This window comes from Octopus bimaculoides, chromosome 5, assembly GCF_001194135.2.
Source record: "Octopus bimaculoides isolate UCB-OBI-ISO-001 chromosome 5, ASM119413v2, whole genome shotgun sequence".
NCBI classification, from domain to species: Eukaryota; Metazoa; Mollusca; class Cephalopoda; order Octopoda; family Octopodidae; genus Octopus; species Octopus bimaculoides.
The window spans coordinates 2,919,265-2,940,111 of record NC_068985.1 but is presented as its reverse complement, the minus strand read 5'-3'; the positions used below and the strand labels follow the sequence as shown (position 1 = coordinate 2,940,111).

Below are 20,847 nucleotides of genomic sequence, written 5' to 3'. Positions count from 1 at the left end.
GGAATTCAATTCATTTGGGCAAAATCGAAACAGCTGTAAGAGAATATGTTGAATTTTTGCAGTTAATAAATTATATTAATGCTACTTCTCCAGTTTGTGGATTTTAATTTGAATATTTTATGAACAAAGTTTAGGAATATTACAATTGCCAACAAAATAATATTTAACAAACCAGTAGTTCATTGGATATTTTCTATCCCTTAAGGTGGTTATTTTAACCTCTATTTACACTTATATACATGTGTGTGTGTGTATGTATATATATATATATATATATATATATGTGTGTGTGTGTGTGTGTGTATATATATGTATGTGTGTGTATGTATATGTGTATATATATAAATATGTGTATATATGTATATGAATATGTATATATGTGTGTATATATACATATATGTCTATATATATGTGTGTATATATAAGTGTGTGTGTATGTATACATATACCTCTATATATATGTGTGTGTATATATATATATATATATATATATATATATATGTCTATTTAAAAATAGGATAGAATATTTATAAGAATTTATCAAGTAGTCAACGTGAAAAACCTCATAAGGGAAAAATTCATAATTATTCCCTTTAAATATATTTATTTATATTAAGGGCATCACTACATGTAAATGCCTCATGCTATGAGGGACTCTAAAATTCAAAACTACCATAATGAGTACAGTGTACCAAATGCGAGGGAATGCAAATCTTGAACTGAACTCGTAAAAAGAGATTCACCCACAAATCATATATGATCTCATAGTTAGTGTACAGATTACACTTTCTAATCGTCAGTACAGGCATACTCAAGACACATAAAAATGAACAAAAAAAATTAACATACCGGACAAACACCAAATGTATCCAGCAGAGTACATAGATCTGTTCACTCTTATACATCTATGTAAGAGGTGGCTGAATCTGTTTTTAAGAGTCCTGTTCAAGATTTGCATTCCCTTGCATTCGGTATACTGTATCCATTATGGTAATTTTGACTTTAAGAGTCCCTCATAGCGTGAGGCATTTACGTGTAATAATGCCCTTAATATATATATATCTATATATCTATGTGTATATATCTACATATGTGTGTGTGTGTGTGTCTGTGTGTATGTTTATATAGATGTATATGTATCTATAACACATTACAAGTGAGCTTGAATTTTGCTTGCAATGTTACCCAGCCAAACAGGTGCATAATAGGAAAATTCTATGAATTGAGTTGACCCTGCAATGTTAATATGAACTGAATAAAACAAGTTCTGTGTAAATCGGACAACTGGTCATTGAGATATTAGGAGTTTTTGGGGTATAAATACCCAGAACGGTGCATAATGGGATAATTCTCAGAAAATAACTTAATCTAGAAAGTGAAGAAACTCTTACCTTTCTATTAGACACAGTGGCGTGACAACGTAAAGATACAATTTGTTTTTTTTATAATCAATGTTTCTATTTTCACTTTTGTTAAACACAATATTTTAATCATTTGGAAATGTTTTTGAGTGTGATTTCAAAAATGTAAGTTGTTTGTACAGTAAGTATTTATATTTTAGCTTTCTTTAAACAAACAATATTTTAATGTTTTTTTTAGATTATTTTCAAGTGAATACCTTTACAAAAATTTATTTTGGCATATTTAAAAAAATATTTCTAAGTGAAAATGACTAAAACAACGGTAAATGTTTCGTCAAAGACCTGTTCATAACCTTAGTGTGAAATAATTTTTTCCATAGGATTTTTTTTAGTGCATTCAACATATCTCACTTTCACAGGTTTCGCTGGTATTTCTAGCGCACACTGCTACCACGTAACAGCTATTTGCGATAAAAGTCCCGAAATACTTGTTACATGGTAGCAGGGTGTGCAAGAAATAGCAGCCAAATGTTTCCTTTTCTGGGGGAAAGGAGCCATTTTCATGTGATTTCAATGTCACATTCATTGAAAGCATGTGAAATAACCGAGAAAAGAAAAATAAAGCCTACAAGACAAAACTACTTTGCTCATTATGGCTGTAATTTTAAGGAATTTCTCATCTTACTACATCAAATATATTTGTGCTATCTTTAATTGAATGTGATCTGTTTTGCTTTATGTTAAAGATAAAAGAAATGATTTTGTTTCTTGCTATTATTAAAACCATAATGTTTGTTGTAACAGAATCATATCATTAGAAAATTTTAAGAAATCCAACCTCTTAATATTATCTTGTGAAATCTTGTGACAAGTAACGAGTTCATTTTTGGATCACAAATTTATTATTATCTCAGCACATGTATATGTCTTTATTAATTTGACCATATTACACAGTTCCAGAAATGGTGAGTGCTGAATGGCACCAACTACAATTTAGCTGGTATGTTAAAGAGTGAGGAAGTTAGTGTTGTCTTTTCCTTACCACATACTTATTTGTGCTTGTTTTTTTTGCTCTTCATTGCATCAAATATGTTAACATTCATCATCGTCGTTTAACGTCTGCTTTCCATGCTGGCACAGGCTGGACGGTTTGATTGAGGACTGGTGAGCCAGAAGGCTGCACCAGGCTCCAATCTGATCTGGCAAAGTTTCTACAGCTGGATGCCCTTCCTAACGCCAACCACTCTGAGAAACTTGGCTATTTCAAGCATTTGCACACACAGGATTGTCTACAAGCTTAAATGTATAAAAGCACACAGATCTTGCAGATTTATTTGCTGCTAACTTTGCATACTTAATGCCAAACGTTTTGCATTTTATACACACATAGTATGCTTTTAATAGGAATGTGTGTGTTTGTGTGTGCATCATCAGCAAGCATATACAATGCTGTGTTCATCTTATGGACATTCACACCTTTCAGTTTATTTCTACCATTCATCTTTTACTTGTATGTCATATGTTCTTAATATTGAAACTGCAGCCTCACATTGCACATACTATTTACAATGACCTGAGTAGCTTGTCACAAGCTATATTGATTTAAATAAGGCCATTGTTAACCCTTTAGCATTCAGATTACTGTGTCAAACGTTATACTTAATTGCATCATTTTCAATTAATCTTACTTTATCCTATGATTTTAAGGTTTTGATGATGCAATTGTTTATTTTTAGAATGATATTGTAGGGTTGGTGTGAAAGGCTAGATCTGGCCAGTTTGAACATAAAACAGGTAGAATATTTGGGCCAGATACAGCCAATTTAAACGCTACAGGGTTAAATTTCGTTTTGCTTATGAAGTGAATTTATAATTTCTCTGTAGATATATGTTTGCAGTCATCACATATTAGCTGGGTCGTTGTCTAATATTAGCTGGTTTGTAAAATATCCACAATGTTTACTGATATTTTGCAGGATACAGAAGTTGATTATTCAGTTATTACATAGCTGTAAGGTTATTTTGTAAAAGCAAGTAGCCCGCTCATGTCACATATATTAACCGTTAGAAAATGTGTGTTGCATGTGTTTCATGTCTAATATTGCCAATAAACATTGATCATATGTTACCAGAGGTCAGGTATTTAATATCTCATGGGAGGGACAAGGTGAAAGCAATCATTAATGGGATGTGATTCATATTTCCCCTCTATTTTTAGAAGATAAAGCAAAACAAATCAAAGCAAAGATCTTTAACCAGTAACCACTCATTAAAATATATCCTTATGCAGTTGGGGGTGGGGGTACGAGAGAGAGAGAGAGAGAATGTGTATATATGTTTGTGTGTGTGTGACTTTCTACCCCTGTATGCCAATAACTGCTCCTTCTCATAGATAACTAAAACCATGTTTATTAGCAATTAAATATATTCCTATTTATTCATTTTTATCCTCAGATAGCTTTGGTTGTGGAAACAATTGCAAGTACATAATATGCCAATCCCCACCCCACCCCAATAAAAAATCGTCTTCTAAATCACCTCAGAAAATCAGAACATGTGTTCAGTAAATTCCTTACCTTTACCAATATGCTGGCACCTAGTCTGATAATCAAGTCATTTCCTCTACCTTTTGTGAAAAAAGCTGGAATATCCACTGGTTTAAATTTGTAGCAAATCGTTTACACGTGTATTTTAAATGAAATTGTAAGTTATAGTGATTAAATGGTTAAAGTGCTTTTATCCTTCTCCTGTCATTAGGTCTAATCTTGACCATCATACTTTTTTATTGCCTGTTTAATCCTCTTGTTTACCAACCTTCCTGAGAACAATCCTAGTTCTAGGATGCAAAGCCTGTCATATCTAAATTAAATATTTCATTATAATTTCTTTCTAAGAAGTTTTTGTTATGTTCCAAACACAAGCTTAATCCTTTACCATTTAAACTGGCCATATCCAACCTCTCACACCTATCCTACAATGTCATCTAAAAATAACATTCTCATCATCCAAATCTCAAAGCTATGAGATAATGCATGATTTATTCAGAACAATGTGAATATATGAGTATTACATTTGACAGAGCAATCATCATCATCATTGTCATCATCATCAACAACATCATTCAAAGTAATCTGAATGCTAAAGGGTTAAACAGTGAAAAAGTTACTTTATTAAAACCTTCCAATTTGTGTATTATCTTCAAATTGATTGTTAGAAATGTGGTCATGAATGGATGGAGTTACTTTTTAATTTTTTTAATGTCTTCGTTGATTGGATGGTCAGTACTTGGGACATCTTCTAGAACCTTCAAGAGAGGAATGTGAAGAGGAAGGACGACTATTGTTTTCTGAATTATCTTCAAACTGAAATCCTGTTCTGACTGCTTGCATCAAAATGGTTTTGGTTAGAACCCCTTCAAAACCCAGATAATGGTATTAAAGTGGGTGATGGATTAAGCCTATTCCCCTATCTTACCCACAACCAGGAGCAGTCATAGTTATTGCTCCATTGCTGTCATCTTCACTGGCAGTTTTGGTGTGTGAAGTGTTTAAGAGGGCAAACAATATTTTATGTAACTGAATACTAAGTTTATAGAACTTTCTTTCCAAATTAATATTGATAAAGCAATACAAAAGATAAAACAAAGGTATTTATTGTTTCAAAAACACAAAAGCTTTTTCAGTTTGTCTGACGTTTTCCTTTGTCTTTCTTTACAGTCTGCACAGAAGTCTAAAATGAAGTCCTCCATGCAAGAAGGAAATGATGAAGTGAGCATCATCAGTTCACCAGTTAACGATTGTGGTTTTCACAAAGATTGCTCCATCACTGCTGCTGCTCAAAAGTTCCATGAGGTACTACCTGTGTGTCGACTCAAAGACATTATAAGCCCCCACAACTGTCCTGCAAAACAAGCTTCTCCACCGAACAGCAGTCAGTCTGGGAATATTTTTTCTGACAGTAGACAGGAAGAGTTCAGTGACAGTGTGTTTCTGAGTACCTGCAGCAGTTTTGATGAAACTGCTTCACCTGTACAAGTAAACAACACAAAGTCTTCTGATTTTAATCCTGCTTCTGAATTAAAACAGGACCACAACTCAAATAAAGCTCTGTCAGATTCCTTTGTCTCTTCCCAGAGTGAAACTAATGTTTCACTGCCTGACAGAAAATGTTGTAATCCCTCTTCACTGCCAGTTAATTCTGTGCTGCACAACACTGAATGTTCACAAGGAAACATCCTACAGAGTATACCACTGTCAAGGAAAAGGAAATCTTTCCATCGTGATACTTCACCAGAACTAATTTCGGATCATTGCAGAGCACCTGAGAATGGATTGGAAATTGATAGTGTGCCTTTGAAGACCTTGCAGAATAAAGTACGCTTTTCCCACTTAAACAGCACACCTGTCAGTGCTAGATCTACTTCTGCTAGTGATTCATCAAGAAACAATCTTAAGAAGATCAACTCAAAAATGGTAATTTTTATATATTTATATATTTATATTATTAATTATTCTATTTTAATTATATTTTAGATAAACTGAAGTTTCTTGTAAGGAGAGAAGTGATATCTGGATCCTTTTACACAGCCAAAGTTGATAATGTTTGTAGTTAAGGATTAATATGAAACTAGGGAATCATGCAGCTTATTCATACTTTAGTATTGTAGTGCAAATCATAGTATTGAGACGGCCCTTTTGAGAGTATTTTGTGAACAATTAGCAGTAGAGATGTCAAGTAAATGATTGAATTCACGCTATCAACATTACCTGGAAACACATAAAAGTGAAGAAAAAAAGGAGCAGTACAAGAAATGTATGCTACAGGGTGTTCAAAAAGTCTTTCCGCAGTGAATTTTTCCCCCCCATGATGTATTTCAAATCATGTGTAGAAGAGTCAACTTATGTATTGAAAATAAAGGATGACTATTTCAACACCTTATAAAGTTTTTTAAAGCCGTGTAAAGTCTAATATATTCTTATGTTGCTTTACACCATGTTATAGATATGTTATTTTGCAATAAAATATTTACTGCAGAAAGATTTTTTGAACACCCTGTATTTACTGTTACCTTAAAGAAGAGAAGCAGTCAGTTATTTTATGTAACAATAAGAAGCACAATAAGATTGAGGTGACTGGAAAGTAGTGGACTGAAATAATTCAGTGGTCGTTATGTTGTGCTCTTAAAAGAAGATGATACATTATAGTGTTGAGATTAGTATTTTCTACTGAATGTCAAATAGCAGCATTGTAATAGTACTGTTAGATATTTTATTTTGAGAAAACAAACAGCCTTATTTATGGGCAAATATACACTTTTGAAGAATTGACCAGGTTATGTTTGATAGGAACAGAAAGTTGTCAGTTTTTTTTTAAATACAGCAGCAGTATTAACAGAAAAACACTTTTATGTTAGTAATGTTTTATCTTAATCTACCAAAGTTTCCATCTCACTGTTACCAGTTATTTCATTAGTGTAAAATTTAGAGTCACTCTATTGGAGTGAACCTCTTACAGAACAAAGGCAAATTATCTTACAAACGGACAAAATGATTTGCTGATTATAATAATGATGTTCCTTATTTCTAATCTATATCAGGTATCTATTGATAGACTCTAGTGTAAATTTTACTTGTTGGTTTTGATAAGATTCTGATTTGTTGATGATGTCCTTTCATTCTTTGGTGAACTCAGCACCATAGAAAGCTTTTAGTTCATATTTAAGTACACAGAATCCATTTCAGTGCCACTTAAATTAAACTCTGTGCTTAAATGGTTTCATTCATTGAAGAACTGTTGTATTTCTTGGTTTCAGTTTGAAACAATTTAAATTTTTAACATTGCTGTGATTTACTGAATTGTTCAGTGAAAAATATAAAATGCCTGCCTGTTCACACAAATACACATTAATATTATCGAGAGTGTGTGTGTGAGCATGCACACTCTCTCTCCCTCTCTCTCTCTCACTCTCTCTCTCTCTCACACACACACACACATACACACAGAGGCAAACACCCATGTAATGTAGAAAACATATCTGAAAGTATTGTGCTAATGGCTTAGAATACATATTGAGGTGTCTAAATTCTGTAATGAATGAAATTCACATTTTGGAAGAAACTAGAAGCAATTAGGTTTGCAATTATTCGTTTTTCTCAACTGTGTACATAAGTGATTGCTCCTTAAAAGTTAGGTGTATACTTCTTGAAGAAATAGTTATATTCTCATTTTATTAATTTACTTGATTATATATTTACTATTTAAAAAAACAACATTTCCATTCCATTTTGAATTAAATTTCCAGAATATTTTTTTCAATCCAACTTGCCCTGTTTTTATACATGTTGCTGCCGTTGTAACTGAAATGTTATAAATGTCAACCCTGTTGATGTCCTAGGATATCATTATCGGAGTGTTTATTACGAACTGTTAAAGAATGAGTGAGTGAGTGTGTGTGTGTGTGTGTGTGTGAAAACAAGAACAAAACCTTTAGGGTTTAAAAACAAAAGGTAGAAAAATCATTTGTTCTGTAGGAACCAACGTTACTGGTACTTCTAACCCGAAGAGGATGCCTCTTCCAGCTGGTTATTTGATGCTATCTGCACCTGATATATATTGCAGGCAGCGGGAGTGAATCCCTACCATCTAGTCATGAGAGCACCAAATCCTACAGTTTTGACCTCTTTGTGGTCATCCTCAGTGGTGGATACTTGCCTGCTAGTGATAGCAGCAGTTCATTTCAGCATGCAATATATAGAAAAGTAAGTGGCACACAGTTACTGATCATGCAACAAGCAAATGGCTAGTTTAGATGACCACAATGAGGTCAAAACCATATGGTCTGGTGGTCTCATGGCTAGAAGAAGGTAGGAGTTCACTCTCTTGCTTGCAATTACATCAGGTGCAGATTGCATCAAATAACTAATTGAAGGATGTGTCTTCCTGGGGTTAAAAATACCAGTAACATCGGTTCCAATGGAACAGCCATGCTGAAGTGGCAATAAACACTACTTCTCAGTATAGTTACTGCTCAGATCTCTTATAGAGATTTTCTAACTTGCTGATTTGTTTTAATATCTTGAAGAAATTTTGTTTTAATTGGAACAAAATATATTATGATTGATTGGTATTCCATTATATCTATCTGATGTTGTTATTATTTATTATTATTATTATTATTCTTAAGGTCACTGCCTGGAATCGAACTCGGAATCTTGGGGTTAGTAGCCTGCGTTCTTAACCACTACGCCATATACCCGTGTGCAATTATGGAGTGAATTTTAGGGCTTATAAATCTAATATTTTCCTATGCTTCCTTAATACCGGTTCTCATATGCTATTCATATCTGCACTCAGTCTGCTTAGGAGGTTGTTGTGTCCTAGCATATGTGCTGCTTCTTTTAGTTTTCGTATTTTCCACTGATGTTCTCTGTCTATTATTTTAACTTCATGCCACAGGAGGAGGCGGTCTCCATTTTTTCCATACATGATCAGCTATACCCAATTTAGCAATATCTCCTTGTGTCACAGCTTTGCAATGTTTGTCTACCCTTATTTCAATTCCAGGCAGTGACCTGAATCATCATCATCATCATCATCGTTTAATGTCCGTTTTCCATGCTGGCATGGGTTGGATGATTTGACCGAGGACTGGTGAATCAGGTGGCTACACCAGGCTCCAATCTGATTTGGCAGAGTTTCTACAGCTGGATGCCCTTCCTAACGCAAACCACTCCGAGAGTGTAATGGGTGCTTTTACGTGCCACCGGCACGAAGGCCAGTCAGGCGGTACTGGCAACGGCCACGCTCAAAATGGTGTCTTTTATGTGCCACCTGCACAGGAGCCAGTCCAGCGGCACTGGCAACGATCTCACTTGAATGTTTTTACACGTGCCACCGGCACAAGTGCCAGGATACAGGTGCCATCACGATTTTGCTTTCGCTTAGTTTCGTGTCCAATTAAGGAGACAACGGTTGGCATAAGTGCCAGCCATCGAATTTAGTTCAATTTCACTTGCCTCAACAGGTCTTCGCAAGCAGAGTTTAGTGTACAATGTAGGAAGGTACGCATCCCGGCAGAGGCCTTGAATTTAGGTCTCACTTGGCTTGCCGGGTCTTCTCACGCACAGCATATTTCCAAAGGTCTCGGTCATAAGTCATTGCCTCGGTGAGGCCCAATGGTCAAAGGTCGTGCCCTTTCACCTCAGCCCAGGTCTTCCTGGGCCTACCTCTTCCACAGGTTCCCTCAACTGCTAGAGTGTGGCACTTTTTCACACAGCTATCCTCATCCATTCTTGCCACATGCCCATATCAGTGCAAACGTCTCTCTTGCACACCACAGCTGATGCTTCTTAGGTTCAACTTTTCTCTCAAGGTACTTACACTCTGTCTAGTATGCACACTGACATTACACATCCATCGGAGCATACTGGCTTCATTCCTTGTAAGCCTACACATGTCCTCAACAGTTACAGCCCATGTTTCACTGCCATGAAGCATGGCTGTTCGTACACTTGCGTCATACAGTCTACCTTTTACTCTAAGTGAGAGGCCCCTTGTCACCAGCAGAGGTAAGAGCTCTCTGAACTTTGCCCAGGCTATTCTTATTCTAGCAGCTACACTTTCAGCTCACCCTCCCCCACTACTAACTTGGTCACCAAGATAGCGGAAGCTCATCATCATCATCATCATTTAACGTCCGCTTTCCATGCTAGCATGGGTTGGATAGTTTGACTTGGGATTAGTGAGCCAGATGGCTGCACCAGGCTCCAATCTGATCTGGCAGAGTTTCTACAGCTGGATGCCCTTCCTAACGCCAACCACTCTGAGAGTGTATTGGGTGCTTTTACGTGCCAACAGGATGAGGGCCAGTCAGGCGGTACTGGCAATGGCCATGCTCAAATGGTGTTTTCCACGTGCCACCGGCACAAGTGCCAGTAAGGCGACGCTGGTAACGATCACACTCGAATGGTACTTTTTACCTGCCACCAGCATGGGGGCCACACATTATTTACATCAAATGTAAATAACCTACCTGACAATGTTTGTTACTCTGTTTGGACTTGTTCATAAGCAGCTCAATTATTGATGTTCCTACTTTACATGGAACGTTTTCTTTTACTCTTTCACTGTTTCAAACTTCTGAGCTGGAACCACACTTGAGTAGTGTTATCAATGTCAACATTGGTTCCAATATTATCTTTACAATCACATTGTTGCAGATTTATTTTTACAAATACATTCAGCCAACTATATACAATGCTGAGTTTGGTAGGTTCGAGCATGACTGAATGAGTCAGCAGCAATAGTGGTTCACAGTTTATGATCTTAGCCAATTCTGTAAAAATTACTAAATTATATAATGTAAAATTTAGGGATAATTTTCCAAAGGTGAAAGCTAGATTTATAATTATTTTTTGTGAGCATAAACACTCTCTTGTACCAGTCTGATAATGAGAAGTCCTCGTTCAACTGCCTACCTATAGAAGTCAGAAATATAAACGGGACCTCTACTGAGAAATTCAAAGAACATTGAATAAACTTGCAATGATGATATTGGGCCAGCAAGCCATTCAAGGGGAGAAAATAAATTAAGGTGGTACTCCGGCATGGCCACAGTTCTACAAAGAATAACAAGTTAGATGGTTTCAAGAAACGTAGAAACATAAAGTAAGCTTGACTTCACAAGGGTGTTGTTAATGTGCAAGCATAAATTGGATGATGAAGCTTGTCATAACATTCTTCCTACATGCAAAATGTGTCCTTGATAGGATAAATCATATAATGAAAGTGTTATATAAACATGTTCTTTAGTTCAGCAAGTTTCAAATAAAATAACTTGGAAACCTTCAGCTAAATTATTTTAGTGCAATAATACAGCAGTTGCACTAAGTTCATCTCAATTTTAGACTCAAATTTATGCACAACTTCTTATATTCATCTTGAATTTATCACATTAAAAATGTTACTATTCTGTTTTTGTTGCTTTGACTATATTTCATTCTCTCTGTGTTCTTCTTCTTCTTCTTTTTCTTCTTCTTCTTTTTCTTCTTCTTCTTTTTCTTCTTCTTCTTTTTCTTCTTCTTCTTTCTCTTCTTCTTCTTCTTCTTCTTCTTCTTCTTCTTCTTCTTCTTCTTCTTCTTCTTCTTTCTCTCTTCTTCTTCTTCTTCTTTCTCTCTTCTTCTTTCTCTCTTCTTCTTCTTTCTCTCTTCTTCTTTCTCTCTTCTTCTTCTTCTTCTTCTTCTTCTTCTTCTTCTTCTTCTTCTTCTTCTTCTTCTTCTTCTTCTTCTTCTTCTTCTTCTTCTTCTTCTTCTTCTTATTATTATTATTATTATTATTATCTTTTTCTTTTCAAAACTTTAGAGACAATCTAAAAAAAGTAACACATTTCGGAGCAGATTGAGAAAGGCTTTTGAACACATCCAGAATAATGAAGGTTCTATACAAGGCAAGACCAACCTCACTCAACAGATGGACTGTTTTTCTCCATTCAGCGAGTCTTCAAGAGTGAAAAGACCTAAATGTGTAAAGTCCTTAGAATCTGATGTTGGTGAGGAATCGCACATCAGTGTAAACAAGACAAGAGAAACACACAGCGATGTTGAACTGGGGCTTCAGAAGAGATTGCAGTTTAATGAATCTCCATTAATATTTCACCACCATAGTTGGGCCTCCCTTGGTGCCACAAGTCAAAATTCTATCTTGACAGATACATCTAGAAATTTAGATGATTCAAACACATCAAATTCTTTTAAGACTTGTGAGTCAAAAACATTTTTTTCTAATTCAAATACTGGTGATTCATGTACTTCATCTACACGGAATTGGCACAAGCTAGAAGCTCTTGTCACTCCTCTTACATCAAAGAACCATGTTCAGGTATGCTAATTATTTTCATAATCTTATTTTTAACCTCACTGTTACTCATTAGCTTTTTGGGAAAATAAATAAGTTATTCCTTTTACAAGTAGCTGTTAGATTTGTATATGTTTCTTTCTTTGTTTTTGTTTATATTAGCTGCAGACATGGCTGTGTGGTGTGAAATTTACTTCCAAACCACAAGGTTCTGGGTTCAGTCCTATTTTGTGTCACCTTGGTAGAGTGCCTTTTACTATAGTCTTGGGCCAACCAAAGCCTTGTGAGTGGATTTGGTAGATAGAAACTGAAAGAAACCTGTCATATGTGGGCGTGCATGTGTCTTTGTGGTGTATTTGTCCCCACCACTTCTTGACAGCTGGTGTTGATGCGTTTATATACCCATAACTTAGCGGTTTGGCAAAAGACACTAATAAAATAAGTATCAGGCTTTAAAAATAAAAATAAGCACTGGGATTGATTCGTTTAGCTAAAACCTTTCAAGGCAGTGCCCCAGCATGGCCGCAGTCTAATGACTGAAACAAGTAAAAGATAAAAGATAATGAACCTGGTAAACCCCCTTATCCCCACAACAGTAAACCTGCTTATCAACCTACGCTGTCAGCAAGATGTACATCGAAGTCAGTAACTATGGCTAAATTTAGTTACAAACATTTCAAGTGTCATTGTATTTTAGAAGTTCGCTTTCATGTTTTAAACAAGACTTCATAAGATGAAGTAATCTCAAATTTTTCCATTCTCTGAAAACTTATATAAGCTAAACTATACATAGCAGAGAGATTCTCAAGGAATTCATTCAAGCATAAAACTAGTCATTTAAAATCTTTCATTCAATATTTCAGACTGTTCTTTATTTGTTTTTGGAATTTTACCTTCACATGTCTTGCGGTAGTGGTAGTAAACACCTAGAAAATATAGAAGAGATTATTTTGTTTTTTCATGCATAATATACATTCATCTATATTTCTCATTTATTAGAAATGAAAAAGTAAAGCTATTTTTTAACATTTTTTAAAAGTTATTCTATTTGATTAATGTAATGGCAGTGGCTTGTTTTGATTGGACTAGTTCTCAGTAAATTTGCTATTAATTAACATTCTCCTCTCTTGAAGTACCAAAATGCCATAGGTTATGATAGAGACTTTCCAAAGTAATTATATGTGTTAGTCCATTTATAATTCCTTTTGGGTTGTTTGTTCTGTTTTTTTATTCATTAGATTCTGTTTTTGTAACTGATTGAAATTATCTTCCATTTTATGCTGTGGTTATTTCCCCAGCAGGAATAGTTTTATTTTCAGCTATAATTGAAGAAATAATCTATTATTGGGACAGTTGTTCAAAACAAGAATTAGTTGAGAAAGTGATTTTATTAATTCTTCACCTGATCTCTTGGTTTGTCCCATAACAAACAGCAAAATTATGGAACTTTTTGGGTAGAAGGAAGTGGATTCTAAAATCTCCTGTTTGTTAAATCTAGAGATGTCAAGGAGTAAAATAACATGTGTTGCTCTATTTATTCTCTCCTCCACCATTGCTGTCACCACCACCACCACCACCACCATGATACTGATGTTACAAAACTAATCTAAGACTTAAACTCTTAGTCTCTGAAACTAGTTTATCCTTTTAGCATTGAAACCAGCCATATCAGGTCCAAATATTCTATCTGTTTATGTTTGAACTGGTCAGATTTGGCCTCTTACATGTCTCCTACAATGCCTCAAGCTATGAGGATAATTGAAAGCATTGTGAATAAATAGGCATTACATTTGGCAGAGTAATCTGAATGCTAAAGGATTATAGTAAACCCTTCCTTTACAGGCTCTCCCTACCCACAATCAGTCACATTAACTTCACCCAGTTATCCCTGTATTGGGAGGTGTGACAAGACTCTAAATACCACTCTTCCAACTTATTAATGAATAAGTGTGTGTGTGTGGTTTAACCCAAGGTTTCAACAGACTTAAGTTCAAAAGTGTTTGAACTGTGAATATCCTTCTTATTCTTTTAATCTTTTACTGTTTCAGCCTTAAGGCTATAGCCATGCTGGAGCAAGGAGCATCTATGTCCAAGTGTTCTTCTAGTTTTGATTGGAGATGTGGGTACTATTTCTAGCTAGCTAAGTGTTAATGTAGGAGCTCATGCATGCATGCATGCGCAAACACACAAGCATGCATATGTGCACTCATATTAAGTACAATGGCTGCATGGTTACCTGGTCGGAATGACTACCTGGGCACATGTTCAGATCTTAAACTATACACCATGTTGATCCTTTCAGCATTGTATAGGACTCTGTTTGCCTGAGGGATCAAAAGTAGGTACTGCTTCTACTTCATGGTTGAGTAGCTAACAGTGGGAAGGGGAAAGCAGCTGTTCAAAATATGGATGAAATAGCAAAGAGATATTATAGAAAATAGAATTAAAACAATAAAAAGAAAGGAAAAAAAAAAGTAGTTAACACACAGGTGGCCTTTAAATAGATGGCTGAACAGTTTACCTTGTCTAATGGGAAAAGTATCATTAGTTTGTTTAGTTAAGAAAATAAAAAAATAAAAAAAAATAGAGGGATGGTTTGAATTGACTTTTGATTGTTTCAGGGGATGGAAGAATTGTCTGATCAATCCTTTAAAATCAAAGTCAATTTGATATTTATGTTGATGTAAAGATAGTACAGAATGAGGATTAACATGACTGGACATTCTGTTATGATTGATTTGCAGTCTGCTTTGTTGTTTTGATGTTGTAATATTAGTGAGAGAATAACTGAACTAAACAGTGATTAACTTTATCAATAGGTTTTTATAGCATTTTTATGTTGTTAGGTATATATATAGGTAGGAGTGAGTGAATATTGATGTCCTAATTGGATATACACCCAGTGTGTGGTTAGTGAATTGTGTAGCTGGGATATGTCATGTATGAACTTGCATACGCCTGTATTTATGTTTAGATTATTATTATTTGGTTTGACTCAAGTTTGGTCTTATTCTTGGTAGGATTCACGTGGGTAGCGGGTTACTACCTGTAACCTTAGCTATCCACAAGTTTTCAGAAGTCTTTCAAGTGCTTAGAACCCTCCTGACAATCCTTGCTTTCCATAAGAGACAAACATTCTGTAGGAGCTCTACCGGGCATTCTATTCCAATCTCCTTCTACCATTTGTCTATATCTTTGTTTACTGTTTCCCAATGCACCAATTATTATAGGCATGACATTTACTGTTCCCATACTCCAAATTCTTCCCATTTCAAATTTTAAGGAATTGTACTTTTTTTGTTTTTCATCCTCTTTCTTTACGATCCTGGAATCAAACAGGCATGATAGCTTGATCAGTAAGCAAAAACAGGCATGCTGGGTCAATTAGAAAGATTATTATTATTATTATTATTGTTATTATTATTATTATTATTATTATTATTATTATTATTATTACTATTATTATTATTTGCTTTTGTATACCTACTGGAGGAGTTACCTCAATCCTATAAAATATTACCAAAAATGAAGTAGGTTGACAAGTTTATTTTTTGAACCTGTGGAAGGTACACTAGATGCCAAAATATCATTCACTTGATAACAATTGGTTCTTTTTCATTATTATTATTATTATTATTATTATTATTATTATTATTATTATTATTATTGTTATTATTATTATTATTATTATTATTATTGTTATTATTATTATTATTATTTCATGCATATCATATATGCTCAACAGATTCAACTGTTGGAAAAGAAAAGTTTCTAACATCGGGCTGCAACAAGTAAGCTTAGATGCCAAGAACCCTCCTAAGTATTCTAGTTGTCCCTAATAACACTGTTTTCTTGAGCTGTACTAAACCTGGTATTTTCTGGAGCTGTGGTGAACAGAATTGTTAGCACACCAGACTAAAATGCTTTCTGACTTTTCATCCCTTTTTATATCCTGACCTTGCCTTTCGTCCTTTTGAGACATGGGGACACAGATGCACATGCCCACATACATTGGGCTTTCAGTTTCCGTCTATGAAATCTGTCTATAAGTCTTTGGTTGGACTGAAGCTTCTATTGTAGAAGACACCTGCTGAAGGTGCTACTCCATGTTAGTAACATGTAGTGGGATAACATCTTCTGTCTCCACACATAAAGCAACAGCTGTGCTAAGTTCTGATCTTAAGAAATGTTACTTGAAAATCACTCAGCAAGTTTTTCTTTCAAAATGTGATCTATTGATCTTATCCATAGTAAAGATGTTCTTGTTTTGTTCTTTGTTTTTATTTTGTGAATTTTTTTTCTATGTGCTTCTATTACATATTCCATATTAAGTAATGTTTTGTGATCAATGCATGAAATGATCAAAGGATGCTACAAGTGTAATGCAGTACTCCCAGCCAACACATTATATTTTTGTTTCAATGTTTTTCATGAGAACCTACACACCGGTTTTAAGTGTTTTGGAATTGTAACTCATACATAAATCCACATTCATATCTGCAAGATTGTTTAACTTCTGCTAGCATCAATAGATAAATAGATGTAAAGCTATTAAGATATAACCTGAAAAATATAGAACGAAACAAAGTAATTCTCATCAAATTAATTGGGATCGAACCTCTTTAATTCCTATCCTTCATCTTACTTTTACAGTCTTTGTCATTGATAATCGAATATGTCTGCATTATTAATAAACAACTCTATTGTTTTTTTAAATGGAAGTACATCTTTTTTTACTGTGACCCAGACTTGTAAATATATTTGTATAATTTATGGCTGCACCCCATTAATATAAACTGAGAACGAGTTGACCGACGTAAGTAATATTTATGGAAACACAAGTGAAGCTTAATACTTTGTGTTTTTAATATTGGTAAGAATAAAAGCGTCTACGCACCTTGCTTGATATCACAAAGGGTTTATTATTGATAGTTCCTATTGTTGATTGAAGCATTCGAGCTTACAATGAGAGAAAAACATGCAATGTTTTGTAAGACAATTGATCTGTTTAATTCAAGCAAAGATCAATTTCCATTTTGTGGTCATAAAGTGCAAATATATCAACTGTTTTGTCTTATCAGTTTTGCTGCTTTTCTTTTTAGTCTGTGTCTGCGAGCAAGTGAATGAGTGCATGTGTGTGTCTGTGTGTCTGTATGTGTGTGTGTGTGTGTGTGTGTGCATAGAAACTTGTCCTTAATGTTGTTCTTTTTAAGTTCATTTAGCATTTAATCCACCCGAGCTGGTCGCCAGCTGCCTAGTGACAATGCAGTCAGATGTTAGACTCCATCCAAGTACATTCCTCTATTTTAGAATAGACTTCTCATAAAAAAAAAAATGGGTGAACAAAGCAAAACAAAATTAAATTTGTAAAGCTTTCACTCTGCTCTAAAACTACCATCAGAAATCTCATATATGCCATGTTGTTTGTTATTTTCTTTTTAATTTTAAGAAGCTATTATAATCATCAATATCAGTGAAAAACAATGCAACATCTTGTCCTTTGTTGATTGAACAATCAGGCTTCAATGAATGGTACCACACTCTGCAATGGCTGTAGAGTTCTACCAAATGTAATATTCATGCAACGAACTGTGTAAGACTGCAATATAAAGATTACACACAGTGCCACCACACATCTCATTCAAATAATGAATGGTACCACAAACTGGTAAACATCAAAATAACCTCAAGTGTTACCATTGCATAAATAACATTCTTTTATACTTAAAAGGAAATTTCATTTTAGATTTAATTTTCTTTTCATTTTAGCATTATATGTAATTTTTATTGTTTAAAATATTTATATAGAAAATTATGTTTTTCTATTATTGCTTGCATTATTGTTTATTTAAATATAACTTGCTGACTGGATTTGAAGATAGAACAATATATTTTTCGACCAGGGAATTTTTGCAGTTACCAAGTTGATAATATGCTTATATCTCCAATTTGAGTTCACACCCTTTTCCTATCAAATAAGTGCTACAAAACTACAGTACAAGCAATAAGCAAGCACCCTCTCTGTCTGTGCTGAGCTACTTTACTCCCAACAGCAATCACATCATCCTTCATCTAAACTATGAGAAACTTTTTTAACATCCAAACGAAATGCTTTTGGCAGCATTTCGTTTGTGCTTACATTCTCAGTCCAATTTCTGCCAAGGTTCACTCTGCCTTTCATCATTTGGAGTTGATAAAATAAGTACCAGCACTGAATTGATGGAACTGGTTTGCCTTCCACTTCGAACTTGCTGGCCTTGTGCTAAAATTTGAAACCAATATTTCATCAGTTTATTGCTTTGACATTTTAAACTTGAAGCAGCTTCTGCTCTTTTCACTTTGTCACCCATTGATGTGTATTCCAATGTTTCCATTATTGAAATAAGTAAATAAATGGTAAATGATGTGAATTAAAATAGGACTTGTTTTTTCTTTAAGAACAGAACTATTAATCTATTTACAATACTTTTTCTGGGAATATACCAATTACTGTAAATTTTGGTTTTACTACTGAAACAATATTTGCACAACACAAGTAACTGACTGATCTCTCTCTCTCTCCCTACCTTCCTCCCACCCTCTCCCTCACATACACAGATGTGTATAGATGTATATATGTCTGTGTGCATACACACACACACACACACACACATCTCTTTCTGTCTGTGTGTGTATATATATATGTATAATCTTCAAATCTGAAAATTTTGTTCTCTTTGATTTAGAATTATTCAGATATTAGCTATCAGTCTTTTATCTACTCAATATCTCTTTTTGCCTTTGTAGCTTCAATCTTCTGATTGTGGTTATTGTTGTTGCCCATATCTCTCCCCACCCCCCTCTTTCAAACATGTTGCTTGATCTGAGTTTCAAATAAGACTGCAGAAATTTGGTAAAATTTACATTTATGACCTAGGTTAGGCAGCAAAGACTGCTGTCTGCATTTTAGAAATTCCTGTTAAATTTTACTTTGGTTTTCGCTTATCAAAAAGCATCTCCATGAAAAGGATGGTTCTGCAATATAATTTTATTGAACAGAGTCTAGCAGATGAACAGCCTCAAATGAACAATGATATTTATTTTGTAAGAAAACAGTTTTTTGTTAACTATATTCTTATATTTAGAACTGTTGCATATTAACTTCTTCATTAGGACTGCTCTGGGACAGAATGTCTTCTGATATGTTGTTTATCTTTTTCTATACAATGAATACCCCTGTTATGCTTGCTGCAACAATCAATACAATGTGGTGCTACTCTGTTGGTCAGCCAAAATTAAAGTTTAGAATTAATTCAGATGTTCAGCATTGAATTGTAATGAAGTGAAATAGTGAACTGAGATGTTTTGCAAACAACTTGCTACCTGTTGAGAACTCCGCATATCAGAAGCCAGCAAGTGTATGGGGTCATCAGGAGAGAATTCGTGCCATTTCAGGGCCTACCTCTCGATGGTATCAATGTGCACTGCCCCCCACCCTCACTGATATGTGGCCTTGCTTGCTAGATCAACTGGTTATTAAATAATAGTGTTTCTAGTGCTTATGTTAGTCTTGGTTAACCACATAATTTGTTTTGCTCAAATGTTTTTTTTTTTTAACTAACAACTAGTCATATAGTATTGTAGTTCACTTGAAGCATTGTGTATTGTTTGTAAAGAATAAAATGTTTCAAATGGTACAACAATACAAACAACGAGCTATATAGCCCACTTCTTGTATTATAGTGCATTGTTGTACTATTCAAAACATTTTATTCTTTAGTCATATAGTATTCTCCCCATACCTTGTAAAGTAGCAGATAACACTTTAATGAATAAATTAGGGCAGAATTTAAAATCTGGCAAATATTCTGCTTGCATAAGATGATATGAATTAAATTCCAGACCATAATAAAGCAACCTCCTTCTACAGAATTTCTTAAAAGGAAAGGTAAGGAGGATGGAAGGATGCAGGGAAGAAATGAAACCAGTCTTATAAATTTATCATCAAACTTTGCATTTCCAACTCTTTCCAATATGTAGATAAAAAAAGAAGAAGAACAGGTGAGCCATTTACCTTGTAATCAGTATATGATATAGTTTTCTGATTTTTAACAAGAAGCTTACTTTTGGTTTTCTTTTTGTTGTAGTTATGTTGACGCCTTTCTTGTTCACAAAGATAATACTGTATTTATTGGTATATAATTTCACTTATGTATAGTGTGCATTGCTAATTTTGAGCTATTAATCTTTGGAATATATCATGTGCATATTGCACAGTTTTTTTTTGTTTTTTTTACTATTATATGCTATAGAAAAAGACATGTTCAGTTAGATTTATTATAATTGCTATCTAAAACGTATTGTAAAAGTTTTCATATCTTTAAACAAAAAATGAAGTTCAGATGTGTCATTTGAACTTTACCAATGTAGAGTAGATTATGAAGGTGTAGCCTCTGTAAAGTTAACCTGTACAAACAAAGGTTAACAATATAACACAGAATGTTATTATGCTTCTGTTTAAATACTTCCATCACCAAATATTTTTGTTCTTTCAATGCAAATGCATGTAGCGATGGTTCATTATAATAATTACAGTTGACAAAGAAATATTTTAACACATCATTAATGAGCAGTTACAATTGTTTCTGTACCAGCT

General features: G+C 34.3%; 1 protein-coding gene across 1 annotated transcript in view; it reads left to right on the top strand.

Annotated features, from left to right (window-relative positions):
- Nucleotides 1–20,847, top strand: part of LOC106867829 (serine/threonine-protein kinase greatwall) — a 420,959-nt gene that overhangs the window by 62,405 nt on the left and 337,707 nt on the right. The window contains exons 3-4 of the mRNA XM_052968117.1: nucleotides 5,078–5,833; nucleotides 11,721–12,236. Coding sequence (XP_052824077.1) covers nucleotides 5,078–5,833; nucleotides 11,721–12,236 — 1,272 coding nt within the window. The remainder of the gene's footprint in view (nucleotides 1–5,077; nucleotides 5,834–11,720; nucleotides 12,237–20,847) is intronic.